Raw genomic sequence first — 19,428 nt, 5'->3', positions numbered from 1 at the left:
TGTTAGAATAATCTCATTAAGTTTTGATGTCCCACTGAAAAATAGCAGAGCTTGTTTTTAGTTTTAATCCACTTTGTTGAAAGCCTATTATTTAATTAAAGAGATTAATCCATATTTATTGATTTATTTGTATTAATTTATCTTTTATTTTTTCATTTTTATCCATCTTTTTCTGAGTCTTATGTTTTTCCATTATATTTATTAAAGATCTTTTCTTCTACTTATTCCATTTATCTTGCCTCTTCCAACAAGGAAATCATAACTTTATTTCTATTTTTTTAGTTGTCAGTCTATAAATTTTAACACACTTCTTTAACTTAACTCATATATTTGACTGAATAAGTATCCTCCTCCCAAAAACTGAGAAAAAATCAGAAATGTTTTTAATCTAATTATTTTTCTCCTGATAGATGTACATTTGTTGTTCAGAATTTTAGCTCTAAATTGAAATTTTTAATCCAATAATTAGTCATTTTATTGTTGCTTTATATTGCCAGTATTTGTTTAGATTTATCCACACATTTTTCTTTTTTCACGTTTCTAAATTTTATTGAGATTTTTTCTTGCTGCTTAGACCTCTCTCATCTGGGTTCATTTTTCCTCTTACTAAAAGGCATCTTTGACAGTTACTCTAATACAAGTCTCTTGGTGGTATATTCAGTTTGTCTTTTTGAAATGTTGGTTTTTGCTTTTGTTTGTAAAAAAAAAAAAAAAGATAACTAAATATATTTACTCTCAGTAATTTAGAGATAGCATCTAATGAATTTCTTTGTGTGTGTGTGTGTGTGTGTGTGTGTGTGTGTGTGTGTGGTGCTTGCTGGGGATCGAACCCAGGGTCTTATGCTTGTAAGGCAAGCACTCTCCCAACTAAGCTATATCCTCAGCCCCATCTAATGAATTTCTGTTTTAATTGCTGTTGAAAAATCAGGTCTGACTTTTAAAAATTTTTCTAAATTTATTTTTTTAATTTACATAATATTTGTACATGTGCATGGGGTATTGAAAGATAATTCACAATATGTATTGATCAAATCGGGATAATTAACATTTCTAGTTCCTTCAACATTTATCATTTTTATGTATTGGGAAGCTTTGAATTCTTCTTTTCTAGTTATTTTGAACTATGTCATTAATTGCTGTGGACTATAATCACCTGTTATGCTATAGAACACTGAAATTAATTCTGCCTATCTTTTCTAACTTCAGTCTTTTTAACATAATCTCTCCTCTCTGGCAACTTTTAAGATTTACTGCCCCTTGTATTCTGAAATTTCAAATAAGTCTAGGTGCAGATTCCTATTTTGTTGAATAGATTCCTATTTTGTTTTCCTATTCCTATTTTGTTGAATTTGCTCAATTTGAAGATGTGTGTCTTTCAGCGATTCTGGAATTCTTCAGCCACTTCATCATCTTCTTCTACTAATTTTTCCTGGCATTCCAAAAAGACCTCGCTCTGTCCTCCATGTCATTTAAAGTCTTCTCTATTTTTTGTTGTCTTACCTTTCTTGCTAGACTCAGATAATTTCTGCTTAAAATCTAATTCACTCTTACTTTCTCCAGCTAGACTTAAGTTGTTCAACTACTGCTGAATTTTTAATTATCTCATTTCATCATCAAGCTTTCAAATCCCGTTTTCAGTTCTTAAAATATATTAAATGCATTCATTCTTCATTTTACACTCTATAATCTTAATATCTGTGTTGCTTATAGGCCTGATTTGTTTTCTTATAACATCTCACTCAATTCAATTATTTCATTATACATTTAGCAATTTTTTAATGACCATGTTTATTAGAACTTTGAAAATTCATACCTTGAGAAAAGATTTATGTTTGTTTCTACCTGGCACATGGGGAAATGCTAATATATAGCAGATATTCAAAAATATATTTTAAATACATGTAGAGGTTGTAGGCTCAGAGAATTCACTCCAAGATCTAAATCTTCTCATGCTATTAAGTAAATATCTGAAACAAGTTTGTGTTACATATTCTTTGAATTGGGATTAGATACTTCAAATGTAAAATTGTCTCCTCTTTAGCCTTCACCTGCCAAACTTAACCCTGACTCTTGGGAGATTCCTGTTTTTCATTGCTTTTCCAAGGATACTTCTGTAAGTCAGCTCAAGCACCACCATTAACACAGTTTGTGCTGATATCTTACTATGTGATTCCATTATACTAATGTAGTTTTTCACAGTGTATTTAAATTTATGTCTGAATATGAAAGCATAAGGAACCTGGACTCAGTTGCTTAGTCTTAATCACTTTTGTCCCCTGCGCTTTGCCTCGTGTCTAGTTTTTAGCAGGTATCAAAAAATGGTTTTTCATGAATCATGAATGAATGAATGAGTGAATGAAATAATACCTTTTAGAATATGCATTTTCAGCCCTCAATATTTTTATTTTCAACTTTTGTGATTTTTTCTTTTGTCTTATCTGTCTCTCTCTCTCTTTCTCTCTCTCTTTTTCTCTCTCTCTCTCTCTCTCTCTCACACACACACACGCACACACACACACACACACAAATCTGTTTGTGCCTCTGTTCTAAATGTCTAGCTCAGAGTCATCAATTTAAATTGCACACTATTCTCAAACCAATTTCTTCAGAGTTAAATTGTTTTCTTTAGCCAAAGACAAAGAGCACTTTAACACTCAACTGTTTTAAGACTCAAAATTCTTTTATTGTTTTTGACATGTGAAATATCACCAGCAAATGAAAATCAGGATAACCATAACCATTAATAGTTCAATTAGCTGTTAATTATATTTGTTATATTCTACTACATTGAAAAATTGCAGCTATTTCAGAATCATTCTTCATTTTCATTCAAAGTTTGAAGCTTGAAAAAGCCATTAAATTGCCATCTTAATTTCTTTGCCAGTTTGTAGACATCATGACTCATATTAAGAATTTCACTCATATTCAAAAGTTTTAGGAAACATGGACTCTGCTAAGATTGTTTACCTCTCTGAAGTTTTCCATCTGAAGAAACTGTCTGTGTCAGCTACAATTTAGCACTCGTGGCTCATTTTCCTCTTAGATATCTATGAATACTCTCAAAAACATTTATTCAGCACATACTTTGTATTAGAAACTGGGCCAGTCACCTTGGTATACAGAAGGGAAACAGGTGTATACCATAATGAATCAGGCAAGACTCCTTGCCTCAAAAACTTCCTTATCTAAAATAGAAATAAGAAGTAGATTATTATGAAGGTGTACCTCTATATCTGTGGATATAAATGTTATTAATTTCTAACAATTATTAAGCTTCACTATGTGCCAAACGCAGTTTTACATTTTACATTTCTAAGTCTATTGGTTATAGGATGCATCATTTTTCTGGTACTATAAAGAAAGAAAAAGATTCTTAAAAATAACTTACATTTAATTATAAGATGCATTCCAAATATCTAAACAGATAAGTAAAGATTGAAAACATACTGATGTGATGCCAAATGTGATCCTTTTAACTTATATACCAGAATATACCAGATAGATCTTAGATTCTTTCTGTTATAGCATGTTCAGGAATTTTCACATATTTTATTCCTGATATGACTTTTCATTTAAAATTGAAGATCACTGGGACTTCTGCTACTTCTTGAGAGGATTTGAGACTCTAGTTGTGATAATGGAACAATTTTAAAAGCAAGATACATTTTGAAAAGCATTAGCCTGAACATTGCTTAAAATGGTTAGCATATTCAAACTAAAGAATGGTTAGTACATCTCATTAAATCAGTGATGAGATAATTGATTTTTTAAGTGCATACTGCAGGTAGGTAAAGATGTAATAGTTCTAACAAAATGGTAGAGACTGGAAATAAATTTGAATTAACTTTTACTATGTATATAGACATCTGTTTCCCTATTTCTTTAGAAGGAAAATTAGTAGTTAGTAATGGACACTTAATGTCCATCAAAGTGTACATTAAGGTTTTGTTTTTGAGGTTTTCTAAAAAGAATTAGCAACATTTCTTTCTGTACAGGATACTGAAAATTAATTGTAACATTACATGAATTGTTGCAGATAATCTTTGTAAAGAACCAAAAATGACTAACCCAAAGTAAAAAATTTCATGTTGCATCTTATGTAACAAGAAGCACAATCTACTTTTTTAAAAAATATTTTTAGTTGTAGATGGTTATAATATCTTTATTATATTTATTTATTTTTACATGGTGCTGAGGATCAAACTTAGTGCTTCACACATGCAAAGCAAGCACTCTACCACTGAGCTACAACTCCAGCCCCCACAATCTACTTTTTAAAAAACTAATGAGTTAAAAAATAGCAACAATGTGCTACTTTGTTTTTCCCCATAAATAATGAATTACATGTAAGAGTAAGTGGTAGTTAAATATACTGTAGGTCAATTGCATAGTCATGGATACCAAAGATGTCAACTGTGGAAATTCAGCAAAACAGAATTAGAAATGTCAAACAAAAAAGATTTTAAGATAATTCTTCCAGAAATGAATAAAAATTCTGTCCCAGTTGTTCATATCTTGTAGTCCTCAAAATGGATTGGACAAAGCTAAAAAACTGAATTTATTGTTTTCAAAAGTATAATACCAGAAATACCTACATCAAAATATTCAGATCACCAGTGTGCTTGATAAAAATTGCCAACTTCTTTCTACCCCCTTCACAGACCTGCTCTATCAGTACCTATTTGAGTAGAGCATGAGAGTCCACATTTCAAATAAGCATTCCATCCACCTGTGGTTATAGCATACTGAATTTGAAAACCATTGCTTTAGCACCAGGCACTTCCCCACCTACTACTTTGATCTGATAGAAAAAAATGAGCTAACCACTAGTGATTTTTTTTCACCGAATATCAGAAGTTAAATTTTTCATTTACTAGATATTTATGAAGCAGTGTAGGGGGATACAAAAAAGCCATATAAATAACTGTTCAACCTGATAAAATGAAAGTAATACTTTATGAAATGTAACATGATTGCACAAAAAGAGAATTGAGGTAATCCTCGTAGCTGCAGGAATAGAAAGAACAACTCCAGAAGTTATTTCCAAGGAAAAGAAATAAGTAGGATTCAGCAGTAAATTGAATGAAAATGGCAAACAGAAGGGGAAAGAATGGACTACTTAGGGTTTTGCATCAGGATAGCAGAAAATAATGAGGCATGAACATAATGAACACAGATTGTGAAACCTTTGTGAAAACAAGAATACTGGTGTGGTTTGTAAAGCTTTTACCTGGCTTTTTTTTTACTACTGCATTGATAAAATTTGTGCCTTGAACTTTGTTGCTAAGTTTATGTATGAATGGACTTATCCAAATTGTGATCTAATAAATGATTATTTTCTATTTCAGCAATTGTTCAACTGTCAAGCTCTACGAAAACTAAGTATTCCTGATAATGACCTTTCAAATCTGCCAACCTCTATTGCTAGTTTAGTTAATCTTAAAGAACTCGACATCAGTAAAAATGGTAAGATTCTCATTTTGAATATCTTGATTTTTATTGAAAATGTGATTTTTGTTGTAAAGGATATAAAATAACTTTTTCTTTGATTTTGTTAAAACTTAATTTTTTTTGAAAAATGAAATTGTAAACTAAAATGCAAAGACAGAAAGCCTGTCTCTTCTCCTCTTACCAGTGTATCTGAATTACTCAGGCCTTTTCCCTCTGAATTCAGACATGTGATCTGCCTCATTGAGAATATTCTTCTGCCACTTCACTACTTCTTCTCCTCATTCTCAGAATATATCCAACAGTTTTCAAATATCCCCTACTTAACAAAGCTTTCTTTCTACCCTGCATGAAATCATACTCTCAACTTCTCTTACTGGACTCCATGTTTTCCCCTAGCTTTAATCACTCAATATTGAATCATTGGTTCATTTATTATGCTAACTGTGTACTTTCTTCTGACCCAGAATGTAAACTTCATCATGTGGTAGGAGGGACCTGTTCAGAGACGGATTTGCTGAGGGTGAGGACAAACGATGCCTACCCTACCTAGCCTTACCCAGCACGCTTACTCAGGCATCAGAGATCGAGCTCTGAAGGCACAGATCTGATTTTATTTAGGGTTGCACAGGACATATATAGGCACATTATCCAATCAGGTTAACACGCTTATTAAAGTATAACAGAGTCAGCCTATAGGTGAACTATACATCGAGGGTCCAGGTAGTGTAAACAAACCAAGCATGCCTAAGCAATTCTGCCCAGCAACAGGTCTGAGACAAAGGACTGGGGGAATGGCAAGCTCCAGCACACAGTATGAGGCAAGGTAGTGCGGGTGAGCTCACATCACAGCTTGCTGAGATGCATGACAGAACGAGGCCTTCCCTCAGTTCAAACTCAGCCTCAGCAACTGCAAAGACCTTCATTCCATGGCGAGTCTTTACCATTACCTCAGTTTCTCTGTTCAGACTGTTTGGCTTAGTTAGACCATGGTGTCAGTGACTGCTGTCAGATAAGCTTGAGGAATGTTCCCTACAGAGACCTTTCTCTGTTTTTGTACATGATGTGTCCCAAACAGAGATGTTCCCAGTAAATTATCAGGGCTTAATAGTGTTTGCTGTTATTTTTGACCACACATGTATACTTGGTGTTTTTGTTGATAATGATGCGGGTGTTGATATTCATGTTGATGATATTTACTGTGTTTATGAAGGGCATTTTACTCTTCAGAAAGCCTTCTGCATCTTCATTCATTCATTCATTCATTAAGTTATCATTTCTCTCCAAATGACTTCAACTCTCCCTTTTATTAGAATAAAGCAAAGATCAGTCACAAGGGTTATGTCTAGGTATCATGAGGATATGAAACATGGCCCTCCCCCCCAGCATTAAACATGTCAATTAAACTTCATGTGTGTGCACTTTAGCAAGTAGTGCTTGAGGGTATTTCAGTCAATATGCTTGGTGCCATCGGACAGGCATGAAGAAAACAGGTCCCTGCCTTCAGGACGCTTACATTCTAGTAAGTGACTTAGACATTGAACAAGTGATTATAGATTATTAAATAAGCAGGTGTGTGCAAAGATACATTTAATGTAAGGACATGAATATGGAAAGGATGTAATATATCCTATGCGGTTAAGGATGTTTCCCTAAGAAGTGATAACCCAGCTCAGACAGCATCCATAGGAGTTAAGTAAGACCGACTTGATATTCCAGGTAAATTACAATCTGTTTTGTTAAAGACCATCAGAAAAAATAAAATTCCCCTCATCACATGAAATATCACATCCCTGAGGAATCTGATGCCATATAAGCTCCTTGATAGGATCCCAGTGGCTTTGTCTCCCTTCATTCTGTCAGGAGCACTCCTCCAAAGATCATCTGATTGCTCACTCCTCTAACATTGTCAGGCCTTTGCTTAAATGTACTCACCACAAAGCCTACCCTGACCATTCTGTTTAAAGAAAGGTACAGCTGTTATTATCCACTAAAAGCACATCCATCTCCCTTCCTTGGTTATTTTTCTTTTTCCCATCTGAGAAATTGATACACCATTTACTTAAAATACTTATATATCATGTGAACTCCCTTTAGTAGAACTAAAATTCAGTGATGATCCAATTTTTTGTTATTGATGCTCTGTTTTCTACTATAGTCCCATTGCCTAAAAGAGTTTGCAACACATTATAGGAGCTCAGTAAATTTTTATTGAATGAATTAATGAATGAATGATTGAGAATCATCAAGAAGTTTTTTCTCCCATTCTGTAGGGTCTCTCTTCACATTATTGATTATTTCCTTTTCTGTGAAGAAGCTTTTTAGTTGGATTCCATCCCACTTATTCATTCTTGATTTTACTTCCTGCACTTTAGGAGGCTTGTTAAGGAAGTCAGTACCTAAGCTGCCATGGTAAAGATTTGGGCCTACTTTTTCTTCTATTCAGTTCAGGGTCTCTGTTCTAGTGCCTAAGTCCTTGAACCACTTTGAGTTGATTTTTGTGCAGGGTGAGAGATAAGGACTTAATTTCATTTTGCTACGTATGGATTTCCAGTTTTCCCAGCACCATTTGTTGAAGCTATGCTCCAATGTACTTTTTTGGCACCTTTGTCTAATATGATATAACTGTATTTGTGTAGGTTTGTCTCTGTGTCTTCTATGTTTTACTATTGGTCTACATATCTGTTTTGGTGCCAATATTATACTGTTTTGTTACTATGGCTCTGTAGTATAATTCAAAGTCTGGTATTGTGATGCTTCCTCCTTCACTTTACTTGCTAAGGATTGGTTTGGCTATTCTGGTTTCTTTTTCAAATGAATTTCATGATAGTTTTTTCTATTTCTTTGAATAATGTCATTGGAATTTTAATAGGAATTGCATTAAATCTGTATAACACTTTTGGTAGTATGGCCATTTTGACAATGTTAATATTGCCTATCCAAGAGCATGGGATATCTTTCCATCTTCTAAGGTCTTTAATTTCTTCTTTAGTATTCTGTTGTTTTCATTGTAGAGGCTTTTCACCTCTTTTGTTAGATTGATTCACAAATATTTTAATTTTTTTGAGACTATCGTGAATGAGTTAGTCTTCCTAATTCTCTTTCAATGGATTCATCACTGATGTATAGGAACACATTTGACTTACAGGTATTAATTTTATATCATGCTACTTTGCTGAATTCATTTATTAGTTCTAAAGGTTTTCTGGTGGAATTTTGGGGGTCTTCTAAATATAGAATCATGTCATCAGCAAATAGTGATAGTTTGAGTTCTTTTCCTATTTGTATCCTTAAATTTCTTTTTTCTATCTAATTGCTCTGGCTAGAGTTTCAAGGACAATGTTGAATAAAAGTGGTGAAAGAGGATATCCCTGTTTTGTTCTAGTTTTTAGAGGAAATGCTTTCAGTTTTTCTCCATTTAGAATGATGTTGGCCTTGGGTTTAGCATAGATAGCCTTTACGATGTTGAAGTATGTTCCTACTATCCCTAGCTTTTCTAGTGTTTTCAACAGGAAGGTGTGCTATATTTTCTTAAATCTTTATCTGCATCTATTGAGATGATCATATAATTCTTGTGGTTAAGTCTGTTGATGTGATGAATTACATTTATTGATTTCCATATGTTGAACCAACCTTGTATTCCTGAGATGAACCCTACTTGATTGTAGTGCACTATCTTTTTAATATGTTTTTGAAGTGTAATTTGCCAGAATTTTATTGAGAATTTCTGCATCTATGTTCCTCAGGGATACTGGTCTGAAATTTTTTTCCTTATGTGTCTTTGTTTGTTTTTTTGGTATCAGGGTGATACTAGCTCCATAGAATGAGTTTGAAAGTATTCCCTCCCTTTCTATTTCATGGTATAATTTGAGAAGTATTGTATTAACTCTTCTTTGAAGTTCTTGTGGGACTCTGCTGATAATCCGTGTGGTCCTGGGCTTTTCTTGTTGGTAGGCTTTTGATAGTGTCTTCTATTTCATTGCTTGAGATTGATCTCCTCAAATTGTGTATGACAAAATCGTCTAGATTTTTTATTTTATTGGAAGATAGATTTTCAAAATAGTTTTTGATTATCTTCTGTATTTCGATAGTGTCTGTCATGATTTTTCATCACCAATTTTAGTAATGTGAGTTTTCTCTTTCTCTTTGTTAGCATGGCTAAGGATTTTTCAACTTTATTTTTTCAAAGAATCAACCTTTTGTCAGTTTTTTGAATTGTTTCCTTTGTTTCCATTTCATTGATTTCAGCTCTGATTTTAATTATTTATTGTTTTCTACTGCTTTTGGTGTTGATTTGTTTTTCTTTTTCTAGGGCTTTGAGATGTAATGTTAGGTAATTTATTTATTGACTTTTTATTCTTTTATTGAATGATCTCAATGCAATGAACTTTCCTTTTTGCACTGCCTTCAATTGTGTCTGAGATTTTGCTATGTTGTATCATTATTCTCATTTACCTCTAAGTATTTTTTTATTTCATCCCTGATTTCTTCTATTCATTCATCATTCAATAGCATATTATTTAGTCTTCAGGTCTTAGAGTAGCTTCTGCTTTTTATTCTATCATTGATTTCTAATTTCATTTCTGTATGATGTGATAGAATGCAGGGTGTTCTCTCTATTTTTTTTTTTTTTTTTGTATTTTCTAAGAATTGCTTTGTGGCATAATATACAGTCTATTTTAGAGAAGGATCTGTGTGCTGGTGAGAAGAAAGTGTATTCTCTCATTGATGGATGAAATATTCTATATGTCTGTTAAGTCTAAATTATTGATTGTATTTTTTAGTTCTATAGTTTATTAAGTTTTTGTTTGGAAGATCTATCCAGTAGTGAGAGAGGTGTGTTAAAGTCACCCAGTATTATTGTATTGCATTCTATATGATTCTTGAAATTGAGAAAGGTTTGTTTGATGTACATAGGTGCTCCATTGTTTGGAGCATAAAAATTTATGATTGTTATGTCTTGTTGATTTATAATTCCTTTAAGCAGTATGTAAGGTCCTTTTTTGTCCCTTCTGATTAGCTTTGGTTTGAAGTTCACTTTATCTGAGGATGGAAATCCCTGCTTGTTTACACGATCCATGTGAGTGATGTTTTCTCCCAGCTTTTCAACTTCAGTCTGTGGATGTCTTTGCCTTTGCAGTGAGTCTCATGGAGACAGCATATTATTGGGTCTTGTTTTTTAACCCAATCTGCCAATCTATGTCTTTTGATCATGAGTTTAGCCCTTTAATGTTCAAGGTTATTACTGAGATATGATTTGTGTTCCCAGTCATTTTGGATTATTTCTAACTTTTAATTTGATTTAGTTTCTCCTTTGACTATTTCTTTAGGGTAGTTCCTCCCTTCACTGGTTTTCACTCTTTTTTTTTTTTTCATTTCACCTTCATGGAATATTTTGTTGAGAATATTCTGTAGTACAAGGTTTTCTAGTTGTGAATTCTTTTAATTTTTGTTATCATGTAAGGTTTTTATTTCATCTTCAAATCTGAACCTAAATTTTGCTGATTCTTGATTGGCATCCATTTTTTCTGAGATTGGGGTATGTTATTTCAGGACCTCCTAGCTTCAAGGTTTTGGATTGAGAAATCACCTGAGATCTGAATTGGTTTCCCCCTACATGTAATTCATATTTTTCTTTCACAGCCTTTAAAATTCTATCCTTATTCGGTATGCTAGGCATTTTCATTATAATGTGCCTTGATGTGGATCTGTTGTAATTGTGTACATTTAGGGTTCCATAAACCTCTTGTAGTTGATTTTCCATTTCATTGTTTAAGTATGGGGAATTTTCTGATATTATTTCATTGAAAAGATTGTGCATTCCTTTAGTTTTATCTCTACACCTTTGCCTATCCTGATAAATCTTAAACTTGGTCTTTTTCATGTTATCCCATAATTCTTGGAAGTTCAGTGTGTGGTTTCTTAACATCTTCTCTCTGTGGTCAACTCTATTTTCAAGATTATATGTTTTGTCTTCATTGCCTGAGGTTCTATCTTCCAAGTGGTCTGATCTATTGGTGATGCTTTCTATTGAATTTTTAATTTTGTTTATTGTTTCCTTCATTTCAAGTATTTCTGCTTGGTTGGTTGGTTGCTTTTTTCAGACTTTCTGCCTCTTTGAAGTGATCTTTCATTCCTGCATTTTCTCTTTTATATCATTTCATATACTCTCCTGTACTTCACATATCAGTTTAACTATGTGCATTCTAAACTCCTTCTCTGACATTTCTTCCATTGTGGTGTCAATGAATTCTGTTATTGGAGTATCTTGGTTTGTTTGGGGCATTTTTTTCCCTTGCTTTTTCATGTTGTTTGTGTGTCTACCCATCTAGCAGTATGGATCTGAGGCAGTAGTGTTTCTACCTTGTGAACTTATAGTGTTCCTAAATGTTTTCAGTACCTCACTGTTTAGGGGGATACAGTTAATAACAACAACCAATGCAAGTGATATACAGCATTAAACCAAATAGTTCCTACTATGATATCTATAATGTTAATTATCACAATAAACAGAAATCATCTGATCAGTTATTGCCTATAATAAAAACAGGAAGTTTACAATTTCAAATGATGGACAGAGAGAAGACAGAAATGATATAGGATGTGATAATTATGAGGGAGGAGGAGAGAAGACAGAAGTAAAAGATTAAAGGAAGAGTGAAAGAGAAAACAATACAGTGGCTGGGAGCAGAAGAAAAGAGAAAAACAAGGGAAACAAATATATATAAAATATTTTTTTAAAAAAATTAAAAACAAAAATAAAAGAATACCAAACTAAAATATACTTTATCCAATATCCTATTCACAAAAAACTAATCAATGAAAAATAACTGGTTTAAAAAATGTTAGAAATGAGAAAAAACAAATATGACTATGTATAAATGTCCATGTACCATTAAGGTCACAATTAAACAGAAGAAGAACTAAAAAAAAAAAAGAAAAAAAAAAGAAGTCTGAATGAAAAGTTTAAGAATTCTTTCCACTGGAGTTCAAAAGACTCTCAGCTTCTCTTCTCAGCAGTTTTAGGTAGGATCGTCTAGAGTGTGATGCTCCACCCTCTGGATTGCTGGAGTGAGAGAGGTAATCCCATAGGCAGAATTCCTGGAGGCAGGGTTTAGTCTTAGGTGGGTTCCAGGGTCTTCACTGAATTCCAGTTGGTCTGGAGATTTTAAATCAGTGCATCTCTAGGACCCAGTACTTGTTGGTCCATGCTGGAAGACTTTACCTCAGGGATCTCCCCTGGGTTCCACTTTTGTGGTGGGGGAGCCAATTCTTAGTCCCCTGTGTCACCTGTGGACCCCATGTTTCTTGGTCTCCAATCTTTCCCACCCCTGCCCTTCCTTGTTCCTGGCCAGATGCATCGCATCTCTCCCGTCAGTTCCTGAAAGCAGTCAGGTAGGAGGGAGAGTGGTAGAACCAGGTAGGTTTCTGTGACCAGTTGTCCCCTGTCTCCATGTTTGATTTTCTTCTGGTCACTTAAGTACACTCTATGTTGTGCAGTGTGTGTTTACTGGACCTGTATTTCTTGGCAAACTCAGGTTTTCCAGGAATTGACTTCCTTAGCTGCTGGCCCCCACACTGAAACTGTGAAATGGTTCCTTCCTTTGTCCTCTGCATGCTGCCTGAAGAGATGGTGACTTTTTTCCCCCACACATAGATATGCAATGCATCTTTCAGGTTTGTTGGGCAATGTCCTTGGTCTCGAAATACTCCATACCCAGACACTCCTCCAGCCTTCCAAAAATGTGGGTTCCTTAAATTCTCTTATTCCTCTACTATGCTCATGGAGGGACCACTCTGGCTGGAGCTTCTGGCCCAGCTGCAGTAATAGCTGTACCACTGGGGACTTTTTTTTTTTATTATATCCAAATTCCTATGTCCCTGGGCTACTATGAATGTTCAATTTTAAGTTCCAGTGAATTCCATCCCACCTTTTTTATTTTGTTGACCCACCTTGTGGAGAAGCTGCCTATCTGCTTTCTTGGTTTCATGCCACAGAGCAGCACAGGAATGTGACCTCCTCTATTCCGTCATCTTGGATCTCCCAAAATGTGGCATTTTTGAGAGCATAGAATAATTTCTGGTGGCCCTCTTATAGAAAGAATTTTTTTTTTCCAATACGTGAATTGCAGGTTACACTCTGTACCTAAGAAGTAGTCTCTGAGCATCCTTAGAAGTTCTTGAAACTTTCATTTAGTGGTTTTTGGCTTTGCTTATGCTTACCTGTGTTCTGGGAATCAAAAACTCAGACCAGAGATGGTGAACCACTCTGCAGCACTAATACCATGCTGAAAGCTTGATGAATATGATGATTTATCAAACATTGCTAGAAATTAAACTAATTGCACAAGACTTTTCATATTAACTTTTTCAGAAAATCATATTTAAAAAGCTGTCACTGAATTCTGTGGGAGACCCAGACAGTTACTTAAGGAACTTTATACCTATTTGGGAATCTACCAAATGAAGGAAGAACAGAGCAGGAAATAAGGGGAGCGTCAGCATCACCACTGACACAATTGGAAAAACCCTGGTGGGAAAGAGGTAGAGGTGAGAGAAATAAGCAGTACTGGTATTTAATGATAGAACACAGAATGTTTATCTAGAGACAGGGACTCATGCATCTATCAGTCAATCCAAGTATGAATTTGCCTGAAATGTGCTTGAATTAGATAAATGACCCCTTCATAAATTAATTCATTCAGAGGCTGAGGTTAAATCTGATCTTGGTTTTCCACTTGGCCTCCAGGTTTTACCTTTCATGTCCAATTCTTCTGCCTGTCATCCTAATTCAACATTTTTCTCTCCATAATTCAAAAATACTAGTTTATATTAAAGCTTTTATATAAGTGAGCAATTGTGTACAGGAAGCTCTCTATACAATTTTTATGAGTAGTGTTCATCTACCTCTATAACCATATCTCCAACTTACCCTCTTCTTTCCATTTCAGCTTCAGGCAGTGCCAGATGGTCATTCCCAAAGGCCTCAGTCTGGTTCCTGTGACAGAGGAATCTGTACTCTTTCTTTTGCCCAGAATATTCCTTCCTTCCCAGTGCTGTATCCCATCATTCAGAGTTCTCTCTGCCTTTAAAAAGACACTTTAGATGTCTTTTATTCTGGGAAACTTTCTTGACACCATACATAAAGTAATACATAGTTCTTTCCCCCTATTTTTACCTTCTGTGTGCTTTGATTTTAAACTATTTCTGTGTATCTTATGAATACATGATCAGTGTAATTCCACATCATGTGCAACCACAAAAGTGGAAAGTTGTACTCCGTGTATTATGATATGTCAAAATACATTCTACTGTCATGTATAATTAAAAAGAACAAATAAAACATATATAAAAAATAAAAATAAATTCTCTATATGTGACTAGATTGTGAGACCTTTAAAATCAGGATCTCTCTTGTTCATTTCTATATTCAGAGCAGTATCACAATACCCAGGACACAAGGTAGGTGCCCAGTAACTGTTTAGCAGGTTAATAGCATTATATAGAAACATTCTTTTAAAAATATAATGGTTTTATGTTATATTACATTAGAGACCCCACATCACATAGGGTCCCCATCTAGAACACTGGGAATCTCTACTGAGTTGTAGAAAAGACAGAAATGACACTACAGTAAGCAATAAGTCACCACTAAAATCTGCTCTACCCACCGTTCTGTAATATGTTAAATATCCTTGTTCTTTGGCATAATGACTACTTCATGTCCAGCTTTAACTCAGCCCTTTAAACTTTGAACTACATGGCCAAGTACATGCTGAGCATAGCTATAATATATTCCACAAACACCCTCAACATAGTATATGTTAAACCTAAACTTACCACCCACTCCAATTCACTTCTCCTCCATTTTTCAGTTCTCTGTTAGTGTGACTGTGGTTCACATAGGCATTCAATGCAAAAATTCATTCTCTTCTCCTACTCCTACATCCATTCAGTCACCAACTCCTGCCAAATTTGCCACCTAAATATATAGCAAATGGCAAGTCTGTTCTTCAATTACTATTCCCATTGCTACAGTCTTAATTTAGTTCCCTTTAGGTTTCCAAGACTACTTAAATAGCCTGCTAATTGGTTACCCTGTCTCCATCATTGCCACCACCATTTTCAACCCATCCTCCATGAGGAAGCTTTAGCACTCTGTATGTTGCTAAAATGTTATTTTCCAACTTAAGATACTTCAGTCCATAACAGGGCAGAATGTAAACCCCATAACATACAGTTGAGAATCCCCATAATTGACACTACCAGTGCTTCCATTCCAAGTGCCAATCCCAACCAAGGATGAGTTGTACTTCTTAACTTTATTGTCTGGACACAGGAAATCTTCTTCGAACATTTAATACTGTTTCACTGCCTCTTTTACTACATTTGTATTATTTCCTCTGCCTAATTCACCCTTCACACATCATTTACTCTGTTTCAATCTTTAGCTATTCAATATTCAATTCAAGGGTCATTGTTCCTATAAGGTCTCTGAACTCCTAAATTAAGTCAAGAGTCCAACCTCTGTACTTTGCATATTCATTCTAACACAATTTTGTTAAAAACACTTAATGCTTACATATGTTAAAATATTTATGTGTTTCAATTTTTAAGCAATCAAATATTTTAAGCATGAAGAAAATAAGAGAGACACCAATGTGCCTAACACGGAGATTAAAACTGTATATATTTATTATAGATATCATACTCTTTTCTAAATTATAAAAAAAATACAGAAAAGTGTAAATGCTTATCCCCATCCCTTCACACTTTCTTTCTCTCAGAGTTAATGTGCTTAAAGTTTGAGTGAAGTGCTAACATATTGTGTGTAGATCATCTGCAAGTTTTTCATTCCACGTTTGTCTCTGAAATTCATCCTTGGTAACTCATGTGATCTGATCTAGTTGCACCCACAAAAGTACTACAGTTCCCATGTTCCATATGCTTGCCCAACTATTGCATGATGACCCATCAGATGGACATACAAGGTAACTTGATACTTTATATTTCTCTAGTTACTATGTTGGCATTTTTAATTTTTTTTTAAACTGGTCAGTTTAGAGATATCTAAAAATTGTCTTTTTTTTCCTTTTTTTTTAAATTTTGGATTGTTTGTCTTTTAGGCTCTTGGTGCTTTGAAAGAATTATATACTGTGAACACAAGTTCCTTTTGGTTCTATGAGCTATAAATATCATCTCCCAATTTCTTTGAAATGTCATAAAATAGTTGCCAAATTTATTGTACTAAAATTTATCACTCAAACTTTTATAATCTGTATTTTGATAACACATTCAAGTACATCTTCCTTACTTTAATATCACAAGATACTTTTCTACAGTTTCTTCTCAAACTAATGGTTTTTGTTTTCACATTTAGACCTTTAATTCGTTTTCACTTCTTTTTGTGCTGCTTGTGATTAAAATATTTTCTTTTTTCATATTAATAGATGGTTACTTGTGCCAGCATCATTTGCAGAGTCCCTTGTTTGTGCACTGATTTAGAGTTCTACCTAATTTAGGTACAAAGAGTCTTTCCCCAACTCTCTTCTGCTCCATTGACATAGTTGCCTATTCCTGTGCCTTTGCCACAGTACTCCAATCACTGTAACTTAATATTGTTTTAATATCTGAACTTACAAGTTCTCTTCTTTCTCTTTTTTAAATTTTCAAATGTGTTTTTATTACTATTGGTAATAAAATTTTCCCATAGGAATTTTAATTTCAACTTTTGAGCTATGTAATCTAGTGGAATTTTTTAAAAATTGTCTTAAATTTAAAGATTAATTGGAATCAGTTGATAGCTTTCTGGTGGTGAATATTTTGGTCCATGAACATGCTATTTCTCTTTTTATAGGTCTTATTTTTGTTTCAATAGTGTTTTATGATTTTCTTCAAGAAGATATTGTACACATCTTGTTAAGAGATATTTCCAAGTATTTTAGGTCATTCGTTTTATAAATTGTATCCCTTTTTAAAAAAATACTTTTTTTTCCAGTTTTGGTTAATACTTTATAGAAACATTACTAATTTTGATATTTTTATCTTACATCAACTAGGTGCTGAATATAGTTCTAGTATATAACCAGTAGATTTTGTTGATTTTTTATATGTAGATCATGTCATCTGCATATAAAAATTGTATTTCACTATAGTTCTTATACCTTTATATCTTCTTGTATCACTTTTTCATAAATTATAATCCAACTAGGAGATAATCCATTTCATCACCCAGATTTTCAATTTTATTTATTGTCTGTAGTTTTCTTTTCTTATACTTTTTATAAATCTACACCATATCTCTGACTGTGTCCTCCTTTGCCTTCCTGTTTTAGTCAGTTTTTTCATCACTCTGACCAAAAGACCTGACAAGAACAACGTAGAGGAGAAAAAAATATCTGGGACTCACAGTTCAGAGGTCTCAATCAATAAATGGCCTGAGACTCCCTTGCTCTAGGTCCGAGGTGAGGCAGAACATCACGGTGGAAGGGTATGACAAAGGGAAGCAGCTCAGAACATGGCAATCAGGAAGCAGAGAGAGAGCTTCACTCACCAGGAGCAAAAGGCATATTCCAAAGGCATGCCCTCAGTGACTTACTCCTCCAGCCATACCCTGTTTGCCTACAGGTATCACCCACTTAACCAATATCAGTGGACTAACACACTGATGAGGTGAAGGCTCTCATAACCTAATTATTCCAGCTCTAAATTTTCTTGCATTGTCTCACAAATGAGCTTTGGGGGACACCTCATATCTAAACCATAACACTAACATTGTTTGTTTCATCTTAATTTATTCTTTTTATTCCCTGGCCAGAATTTTTCTACTTTTTAAATCTTTCAAATAATACTCTTGGCTCTAGTCTTATTTTATTTTCCAAATTTGTCAATTTTTACTTCCTATAGCAGTTATTTTCACTTATTTCCTTTCTTCTACTATATTACTACATGTTCAATTACTTTTAGTTTTCTAACACATTTGGGGCTCTTTTATTTTTAGCAATCATCACATTTTTATCGAAATATACTACCAACTATATAGTCTAGATAATGTTAATTTATTATTTTTCATCACCTTTCACATTATGACCAAGTAAATGGTCAATTTTTAAAATGTTCTTTTTGTAATAAAAATACATGTTTCTGTTATTGGGTGTAAATAGGCTAGGGACTTACTAATATTATATCTTATTTTCCATTTTAGGTTTCTGTAGGACAAATACTAATACAAATATTATATGCTCATAATTTTTACATACTTAGAATTTGAAAGGATGGGGAGAAGGTGATTAGTGGATACTAATTATAGTTAGATATGCAGGAGACCTATTGTGCTATTGCACAGTAGAATGGCCATAGATAACAAAGTGCTATGTATTTAAAAAGTTAGAAAAAGGATTTTAAATGTTTTCACCATGAAGAAATAATAAATGTTTAAGATAGGTATGATGAATCTAATGTAAACATTATACAATGTCTACATATATTGAATAACATATTTATGTTACCCCATAAATATGTAGCATTTTTATCTTAATTTAAAATTTTTAATTTTGTTTCAATCATTCTACACAGAAATTATAGCAAAATATGTCATAACATTATCTTCTTTAAATGAATATAATCAACACAATTTGACTTTTCCATATTTATTTGGATTCATCATAGATTGATATTGACCTTTTCTATTTTCCTTTTATATGTGCAAGCACTTGCCTCTACACAAAATAAGAGTGGTAGATTTACATTTAAATTTTAAATTTTAAAAAAGTAACCCAATACTTAGAACACTTGCCTACTTGGAATATTTAAAATACCAAATTAGTGGGAAGAAAATGAATAGAAAAATGAGGTTCAACTTTTTGTGTTCAATAAAAATCCTATTCTTTTTTCTCAAAAATAAGTACATTAACCTTGACTTTTCTAAAAGAAGTTTTAGTCAGTTTTACTGAAATTTGGTTCTATGTTTATCTCACTAGA

General features: G+C 33.5%; 1 protein-coding gene across 2 annotated transcripts in view; it reads left to right on the top strand.

Annotated features, from left to right (window-relative positions):
* The window catches only part of Lrrc7 (leucine rich repeat containing 7), a 518,752-nt gene that overhangs the window by 218,816 nt on the left and 280,508 nt on the right, over positions 1 to 19,428 (top strand). For both annotated transcript variants that reach the window (XM_047519214.1, XM_047519218.1), the window contains one exon: positions 5,349 to 5,466. In XM_047519214.1, coding sequence (XP_047375170.1) covers positions 5,349 to 5,466 — 118 coding nt within the window. The remainder of the gene's footprint in view (positions 1 to 5,348; positions 5,467 to 19,428) is intronic.

This window comes from Sciurus carolinensis, chromosome 1, assembly GCF_902686445.1.
Source record: "Sciurus carolinensis chromosome 1, mSciCar1.2, whole genome shotgun sequence".
NCBI classification, from domain to species: domain Eukaryota; kingdom Metazoa; phylum Chordata; class Mammalia; order Rodentia; family Sciuridae; genus Sciurus; species Sciurus carolinensis.
Note: the sequence above shows the minus strand (reverse complement) of the source record. Positions and strands in the feature narration are given on the sequence as shown.